Raw genomic sequence first — 11,202 nt, 5'->3', positions numbered from 1 at the left:
GATTGTCATGCTCTAAGTCTTTTCACCACTAGCAAAGACTCTGTTAAAATCCTCTCTGTTTGTATACCAAAAGGACCTGTATTCCCACAGTCTCAGGAGAGTCTCAATCACTTCTCAAAATTCATACCTAACCGTAGATGATTTCATTAGTTGCGAAATCTCTGATCTTTATTTATGACGCTTATAAAGCCTGTGTTTCTAATTGGTGCTGATCTTATCTGGGTGTCTGAATCTATTTCACTCTTTGATGTGTTTAGCCTAAAAAGTCTATTTAAGTTCCCCTTGGGAAAGTAAAGGGATTTTTACTTTGTTTTGCAGGGATCTACAGAACAGAGAGGAGATCTGTAGAAGTAGATGCAGGTACACCAAGTATAGGTATAGTGTATGCAACTTTGAAGGTAGTAGAGAAAGAAGCCTGTACACTGATGAAGAACAACTCAAGAACATGATGTATTATCTAGAGCTAAGCACAACAGTGTTAATGAATATCAGCCTATTATGCTTATGTGTTGGAGGTAGTGTCCCACCATAACAGTGCCTCCATTTCTATAGCAATGTGGACCCTGTGCTAAAATGCTTGTTAGTGATGTTTGCTATGCAGGTGGTGCTTAATAGTGGATTCAAATTATGCAGCTAGGAAGTAAGTGGATTACCTGAATGCAAGCAGGTTTTTTTTCAGTTGAGAAGGGACAAGTTCAAACCTAACTCTTCTCTTATAGGAAATGTACAGTGGGCAAAGTATGAAAATTATTTTAAAACGCAGTGATTAGAAACCAGGAATCCTATCAGGCTGCTTAACTGGCACTTTTGGACTCTCTGGCATTGCTTTCTGCCAGCTCAGCTCAATTCAGAATAGCTGAGGGACAGCTGCTGCCCTGAGATCCCAAGCTGGATGTTTGAAATGACATCAACCTAGGGAACACGTATGCTAAATTCAAGCCCATAGGGAGCTCTCAGTGATCCTCAAATCCAGTGAACCCCTGCTCTCGCCTGATCAGTGCTCTTAAGGATTTTAACCTTGGAGTTGATTTGTCTGATTTAGCTGCATACTCAGCCCAGCTTTCAAAAGGAGCACAGAAAGGAGACAGCCTCATTAGACATTCTTTTTTTAATGGCTCTTTTAATCCTGTACTTCCTCCCACAGCAGTTTTCTACTGCCTTCAGTCTACAAATATCTTGAATATATATTTAATATAGAAAGATCTAAATAAAAGTGCCTATGCAAGAAAGGGTGGTAAATCGAGGAGAACTGGGGCCAGAAGTGGGGTGGACGAGCTACGAGCAGGGTGAGATGCAGGGTTAGAAGATGTGCGATGTTGGAGGGGGGAGGGGGGGAGCGGGGAGAGGCTATGGAAGATGGAGAGGTTATTGGTGGGAGGTGTATGTGTGTGTGCATATGCACGGTTTGGGGAAAGAAAATCGTCGTCGTTCAAAACAGATGTGACTTTTCCAGCAGGGGAGGTGCAGCTGCCACTCGCGGCATGCAGCCCACCGGCTGGGGAGAAGGCTGGTCAGAGAGGGTTGGGGACCGACGCGGATCCCCAGTCTGCTCCCGCATTGGTTCCCGTAAGTTCCCGCGTCATTTTTCTCCCCACACCCCGCTTTTCGTGCTGGCAACCACAAGCCTCGATGGACAGAGGGGAGAAAGCTCGGATGATCTGAGAGGGTCCGTTTTGTCGTTGGTTTTTTTTTTTTTTTTTCCTTCTGGGTTTGCTTTCCTTTCTTTTTCTTTTTCTTTTTCTTTTTTTTTTTTTTTTTTTTTTTCCTTTTCCTTCTTGTCTTTTTTTTTTTTTTCCACCCAGTCACCGGACCGACTACCAGGGATGTCCGGGATTCAACCTGAGGATGGTTCCTCTCCGTGCAGGAACTGGACGACCGGATCGGAGCTAAACGGAACACAGGAGGCTCTTCTAACCTCCTCCTCCGACTACGACGATGAGGAGTTTCTGCGGTACCTCTGGAAGGAGTATTTGCATCCCAAGGAGTACGAATGGGCGCTGATCGCTGGCTACATTGTCGTCTTCATCGTGGCACTCGTCGGGAACGTCCTGGGTGAGTGTTATTCCCGGAAACTTCCCTTTCCCCCTTGCTGTTGCGGGCTTCGCACGGCGGCTGGAAGACGGGGGTGGGTTTCCCCCCCTGGAAAAGCGGGCATCCCCAGCAACAGGGGAAAGTTAAGCCTGCGCGGGAGGGGCCTTTGCTGCGGGATGAACGAAAACCGCTTCTTCCTGCGCCTGCGAGGGGCTGCGGAGTCAACCGCTTGCTGCTGGGGCTGGACGCAGTAGGAAAGGCCAGCGGAGCTCGCACAGGAATCCGCTGGGGGAGCGCCCCGGATCGCGGGCGGGCACCCGTCTCTGTCCGCCGGGTCGAGGTGCTGAACTCCCGCAGCCCTGCCCGCCCGGGCCGGTGGCTCCGCCTCTGAGCCTGCTCGGGAAAGCTGCTGCTCCCTCACACGCACACACACATCTCCCAGCGCGGCTCTGGAAATAACAAAGGCTCCGTGATTTCTGAAGGGTGGACAAGGGGAGAGCGGAGCACGGAACGGGGCGGAGGGCGTCGGGACTGGGAGCCGGACGTTGCTCCCCTCAGCAACCGGCGCGCTGAAGGCGCCCCGGAGCGGGCATGGGGAGCGGGGGCGGTGCGTTCCTGGGCTTTCATTGAGGGAAGCGAGGCGGGGTGGTGCCTCGAAGCCGCCTCCCCCCGCTTCCATTCACCCGTGATGGAGGCACGGAGGCTGGGAGGAGGAGGCGGTGCTGTCGGCGGGCAACCCTTGCGCGGGTGGCGAGAAGCCGAGGACACGGGCGGGCTGCGGCTCCTGGAAGTGTGAGCGCTTGCGGGAGCAAGCGGAAGCGGTGGAGAGAGGCAAGCGGGCTCTGACCGGAGCCCCCTGTCCCCTCGCTAGCGGAGCTGCCGCTCTGCTTCCCCTGCAAGCCGAGAACGGCCCCCATGCCGGGCTTCTTGCCGGGCTGCCCCTGCTGGGGCGTGGGGCAGGCTCGCTTGTGCACATGCATGCCCCGGGGCGGCCGTGTCCTCCGTCCTCCGCAGCCGCGCCCGCGTAGCTTGCCGGCCGCCCAGCGAGTGGAGAAGATGCCGCCCTTCGTTTGTGCAGTGTTTATGAATGGCCTGGAAAGCGGCAGAGCCGCTGGAGCAGGCGCTGAGCCGGAGGCACGGCCATTTGCATTTGTGATTTACACCGGTGACATTTCCATGAAGGAGGCGGCGCTGGAGCGCCCAGCCCTGCCGTACGGGTCTGCCATTCATGTTCTTTCAGAAGGGCTTACGCTTTGTAGGGCTGTCGTCTGCTCTCCAGGATGCAAACAGGACTGCAGCCAAAGGCGAAATTGTCGAAAGCTTTTTTTCTTTTTTCTTTTCTTAACACGGACTGATGATGATTTTGGGTTTGATCTATTATTTTTTTTGTCAACAGTGTGCTCAGTGCCTGTAAACAAGTATGCACCTTGGCAAACCCAGCGTGTTTTCAGCCAAAGAGGTAGTTATGCTAGAGCTGTCGAGGAGCTCAGGAGTGTTTACTCAGTCCATTGGTCAGCATCTACCTTGACAGGCAGTGTAACAATAATAGTCTTGCAAAGAGGCTGTACTTCAGGATCAAAAGTGTCCTTCATGCTGTCCATGAGCAAAGATGGTTTTAGGACAGCTAAAACTCTGTTTACGCTCTTTTCCCACAAGGAGAAAAGCTTTCTTGTCTGTGCACTTGCTGGTGTTGATGTGGAGCTGTTCCTCCCTGCCATTTATGCATGTTATCTTTTTGCTTGGGGTAGAAGCTGGCATTTACCTGCTTTACCTGCTTTACCTGAGCCATGTGCTCTTTAAACTGCCTTTGTGCATTATGTGGCCCTCACCCACCTAAACTGTCACTTCTGTTTACGGACCGGTTGTTTGTGGAGTCTGCAGGTGCTCATTAGCTGAACCCTGTCTCATCTTTATGCAGTAAAGATCATACTACACTGATTGTGCAGGCTGGCGTGATTTTCAGGAGAGAAACTGATGTGGTCTAATGCTCTTTCCAAAGACATTTTTCTGAGACTTTATTTTACTGCCAGTGAACATCTTAAGAGCCAAGTGCACATGTTGGAATCTCTGAGAAGCTAATTTCTCCTGCTTGAAAAAAATCCATGTTCAAGGTCAATCTGGGATTTATTCATGGACATTCTTGAAGCAGAGCAAAAGTAATTCTGAAGGGAGTTTTAGTGGCTAGCAGAGCTTTAAGGCATCATGAGTGTTGCAGGACTTGAGTGGTGTGTGAAGTCAATGTTTTGGCACTCTTTATTCTGTGCTCTGTTCAAAACAGCACTTAGGTTACCAGGAAAGAAAGCCTCGTTCCCTCTGCTGTACTGAAAAGTTACCTTTCTGCCTCTTATTTTGGTTTGTGGATACTTGAGATTAAAAGACTCACTGTGTCCCAGCAACAAGATCTGTGCAAGTGGAAGGCGCAACACATCCCTCAGGTGTTAGTGATAAACTGGTCTGAATCAGTAATTAACAATCAGGGATAGAATCAGAATCTTGAACTCTGATTGGCATCTTCTGGGCTTCTGAGTGAGCTACACTGCAGGAATTCTACTTACAGTAGCATATAAGGGTCTGCATTGCTTTTTTGCCTTTCAATTTAGGTAAAAGAGATGCCTACAGTGGCTGAGCTGCTGCACAAACCATTAACAAACCTGTGTTTGAATGCAAGTTTCATTGTTGTATTTGAGTGCATCATTGTCAGTGACTCTCACGTGTGCTCATGTTGGCTGCTCATCAGAGATTTCAGTGCAAGCCACTGGGAAGAAACAGTTTTTTTTTAGGACACGCTTAATGAATATTCATAAAATGTGAAATCTGGTTGAAAACATCAGTATGCTTTGCCCTGTTTGCTTTTTTCACTTGGTCACTATCAGAAAAAGCAGAGTAGATATCGAAAGTAAGGATTTTCTGTTTTGCAAACAAGGCCAGAATTCTTCACCACTGCACACCAATTAAAATCTTGCAGCTTCTTTTCACAATTAGTGCCAAACATTGAACTTCTTAATAGAAAATATATGCTGACTATAAAGAGCTGTCTCATCTTTTCCAGACAACATTACATTAAAAACATTGCTTAAAAGTAGAAAACTTTATAAAGATGGAAAGATATTTTTAGGATGTGAAGAAGTCTCTGGTTGCTGACATCATTCCATGCTAACCAGTTGCAACAGTTGGTAACTGGAACAAGACCATGAGGGATTTATAAGTAATGTACAACTCCATACATTACATACAGGAAAAGAATAGGAATAATCCTTATTTTAGTTACTCATTAACATGGCTCAGAACTTCCCTAATTAAATGTTTTCCCTCAAGGTACACACATTCATCAAAATCAAAATGTGCTGTAGAGGTCACTTGGTTTGATCAAAGACTGAAGGCAGAAGAAGCAATCGTCTCTTGGCAGCACTTCCCAGAGCTGGCAGGAACTGAAATCCTGTGCACACAGCTTGCAAGTCCTCAGCACTGCAGGCTTCCCAGGCTACAAGACCATGAAGTACATCAGAGGGTGATTTCAGAAACTTTATTTACTCACAGTTTGGCAATGCTTATTTTTCTTTCCAGCTCGGAATGAATCCAAATTTAATTGTCAGATAATTACTATTTTCTGGATAGCTCTTTCATTTAATATCTATTTTACAGTAACTGCTAGTAGTGCTGTGATCTGTACAGAATCCAACTGTGGTCCTTTCCTCAAAGTGTTCATAGGCTGACTCATAGAGCTCAACAACTCGACTTTTGATTTTTACTTATTGTAGTCAGGGCTTTTTAGGGCTGCAGAAGAAGCAGTTTCTGCACAGTACTGATACCAGAGTACTTGGTCAGCGTGTATCAATGGGAAATTTGCTTCATATTTGCTTTCTTCTCATTTTAAAGGTATATGAATACTGAAGTCTAGGCATATGTACACATGTTGGTAGAATAGAATGAGTCCTACATTCTCTTAATGCCACAAACTTCATGAATCCTCTTTGATCATCATATATGAGGCACATATCATTTAACCACATTTTAAATGACTACATTTGATTTTGTCTGGATTGCTTGGGAAATCATACACAGTATCACACACACACACAGAGTATCACACACAGTATCACCAAGGTTGGAAGAGACCTCACAGATCATCAAGTCCAACCCTTTACCACAGAGCTCAAGGCCAGACCATGGCACCAAGTGCCACGTCCAATCCTGCCTTGAACAGCCCCAGGGACGGCGACTCCACCACCTCCCCGGGCAGCCCATTCCAGTGTCCAATGACTCTCTCAGTGAAGAACTTTCTCCTCACCTCCAGCCTAAATCTCCCCTGGCACAGCCTGAGGCTGTGTCCTCTCGTTCTGGTGCTGGCCACCTGAGAGAAGAGAGCAACCTCCCCCTGGCCACAACCACCCTTCAGGTAGTTATAGACAGCAATAAGGTCACCCCTGAGCCTCCTCTTCTCCAGGCTAACCAATCCCAGCTCCTTCAGCCTCTCCTTGTAGGGCTGTGCTCAAGGCCTCTCCCCAGCCTCGTCGCCCTTCTCTGGACACGCTCAAGCATCTCGAGGTCCCTCCTAAACTGGGGGGCCCAGAACTGAACACTGCCACTGGCACTGAAAGGGCTTTACTTTGGTAATATCATCATGAGAGTCACCCTTTATCTTTTGGATGAATTACAGCTAAAGGGGCTTTATCATTTTAAAAAGGACACCAGGTAGGAAGTGACAGAATATTTGTAAGATTCATCTAGCTAAGATATAGAATGCATGAGTTTCATTTCTGTAAGAGTGCAAATATCAACTGAAGTACATTGAGGTTTAGATAACATGAGGATTCCTGGCAAGAATGAGTCATACACATCCTTGTGAGGTACCAAAAAGTAGGAAAACATTAAAAAATGAAGATGGCTTGTAAATACACCTTCTTCACTACAGATTCTTACAGCCAGATAAGTAACTAATTCCACTTTTCATGCTTACTGATCAAACAGACTTGAGGGAAGGACAGCTTTACTTTACCATTCTTTATGTCAAACTGTGAATAATGTGGTCCTATTGAACCTAGTTATGAAAAATAGAAGCTCTCAAGACTGAAGGAAGGTGAACTGCAGGAGATGTTTGATGTGTCATTCTCTTCACTTTTGAGTTCTTCTGAGAGAAAGGACATTTGTATCTGTCTGGAGGCTACCCTTATGGCTGAATGAAACAAGAATATCTTCAGATTGTTTTGTTTGGTGTTCTTTTTTTGTTATTATTTGGTTGGTTTGGATTTATTTGTTTGTTTCTTGGGGTTTATTTTGGTTAGTTGGGGGTTATTTTGTTTGGTTTTGTTGGGGTTTGAGTAAAATAATAAGGAGTTTGGCTACTTGTATTAACATGTAATTCCAAATGGTAACATTTCTGCTGTGAACTCATTCAGTGATAAAAAAGAAGGGTTGGAATCTGAATACTGGGAAAGTACTTGGTCTCTGGTGTCAAAACCCATCAGAAAGTGTTGAAAGAGGAATAATATATTCCTTTCCATATGGAGCCTCATATTCTGTTTGATTCTTAACTACTTTCAGTAGTGTTATTCTTACTTCTATGATGAAGGAAAAGTAATTCAGCAGAGCAAATTCAGCAATGGCAGAACTCCAAAACCACCCAGCAGTTGCTAAACACATTCATAATGATGAAGCAGGTCTGACATCAAGCCAGAAAGTCAAGTCAGTGGGTAAGGATTGCAATCAAAATCATCAAGTTACATGTAAACTTGCGGTCTGATCTTTGCCTAGGTGTGAGAGCCTGGGTTTAAATGCATCTCCCAGGAAAGAGGTCACTCCAGAAAGAGCTGTCATCTATCTTTCTCCAAGATCTCTGTTCCTAGCAGTCTGATCCCAGCTTATATGCTTCCCATTGCCAGAGTTGGCTTTCAGCATAGACGGCCAGTCACTGAAGCAGGGGCAGAGCCCAAGTCTGCACTCAGCCCTGATAGAACTGTGTCTCCTGGCTCTCAGATCAGAGCATTTTAGCCTTGTTCAGGGAAAATTGTACAGACAATGCAGATTCTTTATATAGATTCATCAGTTTCACAGTATGTGCAGCATTTGCTGTAGCATTTCACTAGCACAGTGAATTGTATTTTCCGTGGAAGAATCTTTCCTAGACCAACTTTGTTTTACACTGACTGACATGCATTTTGAACCATGTGGTTTCAAAGCTGCAGGGCATTTCAGCTTTGAAGAATACTTGGATTTTAATGACTTGTGCAAATTTGAATTGAATCATTCTGAAGTGTGAAATCTTTTTATTGTAGTGTCATGTGTGGTATGTCACCTATCTCTATGCCCCTTTCATCCCTTTCTATCATGAAGTATGTGCACAGTTTTTTGTAGGCTTTATATTGTTGTATGGATAGAAAACTAAGTATATCAGATGTGACTATGAAATAACTGGCCATTCAGTACAGCCAGGTCTGCAGAGATTACTGGGGTTGCTAATCAACACTTGCAATGGTTTGTGTGTGTGTGTGGTGGGACAATTCAAAACTAATCTGTATTAATCTATTGGGGAAAAATGTATGATGGTACCTTTTATTTCCTCCAGAGCTGACCAAACCTGGCATTTAGGGCAGTCTGGTTTTATAGCATAGCTGATCTTTCAGTCGTAACTCTCAATTCTTTTTGGTTGTTAATTACCTAGAATGTGTAATGTGTCTGCGTTAGAAAATGAATCCTGTGCCAATTAGATGTGCTGTTACTGGTGGTTGTGACCTGTAAAGACAAGCTTCCAGCAAAAGTATTTAAGTTTTTGTCCTCTTCTCTAGCACCATAACAATAAGGAAGCACGAAATAATGTAGAAGTGGGTTGGAGAGCATAAGTAACCCACAACCCCCAACTCCTGAGTCCCTTTAAAAGCCTGAGTGCAATAGAGCACTTGGTAGCTAGAAAACATCTCAGACAATATATTGGAGCTAGGAAGCCTGCTTCAAACTAGCACACTGTATATCTGCTTTATTCATGTAGGCTCTCACTGTCTTTTTGTGGGATGCAGTTCCCTGTTAGTACATTTCAGTGAAGCTCATATTCAACAAAATATTCCAAGCAATGTTACATAGCTGTATTTCTTTTGGTTTATGTGGTTTTCTTAGAGTTTTACTAGGGGAAAAAAAAGTGTTGGAACCTACAGAAATATACTTGTTTATGAGTGATACAAGGGAACATGACCTAACCAACTACTCCTTTGTCATGCTTCCATGATATTGTTCCAATTTGTTTAATTGTTCAAATCTAGTGCGTCCTGTTGACGGGGATCTGTCATCTCACTGGCAGGAGTGTATGCAGTTCCTTTGCCTATGCAGCCTGCAGTGTTGTCCTTCTTCATATATTCAAAGACAGTTCAGACCTGCTGGGCATAATTACCAGCCCCAGGATTCCCCCCCCCCCCAATATTTCCATTATAATAAATATTGCCTAAAAGTGCCTTCTGTTTGTGTCATTCTTTCTATTACTTTTCTATTCCTATTCTTTCTATTCCTTTTCCAATGTAAACCTGTGTCATGGTTTAACCTCATCTGGCAACTAAGGCTCATAAAAGCTGCTTACTCATTCCCTTTCAGTGGGATGAGCGAGAAATGGAAGAGTAAAAGGGAGAAAAGTTTGAGTTGCAGTTTAATAGGTAAAGCAAAACAAAGCATTAATTCACCACTTCTCATCAGCAGCAGGTGTTCAGTCATCTCCAATACAGCAGGACTCCATCATACATAATGGTTGCTTGGGAAGACAAATGCCCTCACTTTAAATCTTTCCCCAATTACTTCTTCTTGCCCCAGCTTTATATGCTGAGCCTGAAGTCATATGGTGTGGGATATCCCTTTGTTTATTCGAGGTTAGCTGTCCCATCTGTGTGTGTCCCTAACTTCTCACGCACCCACAGCCTAGTCTCTGCGACGATGGTGTGAGAAACAGAAAAGGTCTTTACTCTGTATGAGTTCTGCTCAGCAACAGCTAAAACATCTCTGTGTTATCAGGAGTGTTTTCAACACAAACCCAGAACACAGTCACATACCATCTACTATGAAGAAAATTAACTCAGTTCTAGCCAAATCCAGCACAACTCAGTCTTCTGTTGGGCTCTCTCTTTCAGACAAGATTAGTTATGTAAAGAGTGAAGTAGTGTGTGAATTCAGAGCTTAGTCATGGGTAAGAGATGGACAGCATAGAAAGTAGCTATCATCTTCCTATTCACAGAGGACATCACTTTATATTACATCTTTTATTCCCACTGCTGGTTTCAAAATCCCCTAATTAAATAGTCTAGGTAATTTAATCAGTGTGCTCCTCACCCCTAAATCAAGATTATCAATACTGTTATTGAAAGTGTCATGGACAACCCACCCAAACCAAATAAAATAAGCTTAGTCATAGACACCTAATTGTTACACTCTTAAATTAAACCAGAATAAGTCTCAATCAGGAATTATTTATAATGCTAATAGTTTCAGTGACAGTGTTTTTTCCTTCCAACAGTATGCACTGATTCTCTGTTTCCATAGGGGCTCTAGCTTTCCAGAGTCTTATTAGGTGGCCTTTCTACTCAACCTTCCTTTCAACCTGATTGTAGTGATGGATATCTCACCATCCAAGCCTTGAATCGCAATAGGAAATAGCATTGCCAAAAAAAGACCAACAGAGAGAATGCCATATGGAGAACCAATTCATTGCCAAGTGTAAACATGTCTTTGGGAGGGGATAGAGGACAGAGAGTAGAATCATAGAATCAACCAGGTTGGAAGAGACCTCCAAGATCATCCAGGCCAACCTAGCACCCAGCCCTAACCAATCAACTAGACCATGGCACTAAGTGCCTCATCCAGTCTTTTCTTGAAGACCCCCAGGGATGGTGCCTCCACCACCTCCCTGGGCAGCCCATTCCAATGCCAATCACTCTCTCTGGGAAGAACTTCCTCCTAACATCCAGCCTATACCTACCCTGGCACAACTTGAGGCTGTGTCCCCTTGTTCTATTGCTGGTTGCCTGGGAGAAGAGGCCACCCCCCACCTGGCTACAATGTGTAATGTGTAACTCAAATGTTTAACACATTTCTTTAAAAGTCATTTGACTGTAAGATACTGTGAAGGAGTTTTTCTGCTTCATGCATTTGGAAGTACTGATGACCAATGGTTCTAATTACAACATTCCCTCCAAAGGACTA

The 11,202-nt window shown here is 44.6% G+C and overlaps 1 protein-coding gene across 1 annotated transcript in view; it reads left to right on the top strand.

Annotated features, from left to right (window-relative positions):
• The first annotated feature begins 1,806 nt into the window (after positions 1–1,806).
• Positions 1,807–11,202, top strand: part of HCRTR2 (hypocretin receptor 2) — a 40,233-nt gene continuing 30,837 nt past the window's right edge. The window contains exon 1 of the mRNA XM_064146773.1: positions 1,807–2,052. Coding sequence (XP_064002843.1) covers positions 1,824–2,052 — 229 coding nt within the window. The 5' untranslated portion in view covers positions 1,807–1,823. The remainder of the gene's footprint in view (positions 2,053–11,202) is intronic.

This window comes from Pogoniulus pusillus, chromosome 7, assembly GCF_015220805.1.
Source record: "Pogoniulus pusillus isolate bPogPus1 chromosome 7, bPogPus1.pri, whole genome shotgun sequence".
In the NCBI taxonomy this organism is placed as follows: domain Eukaryota; kingdom Metazoa; phylum Chordata; class Aves; order Piciformes; family Lybiidae; genus Pogoniulus; species Pogoniulus pusillus.
The sequence above is the reverse complement of the archived record's forward strand: the minus strand, read 5'-3'. Positions and strand labels throughout refer to the sequence as shown.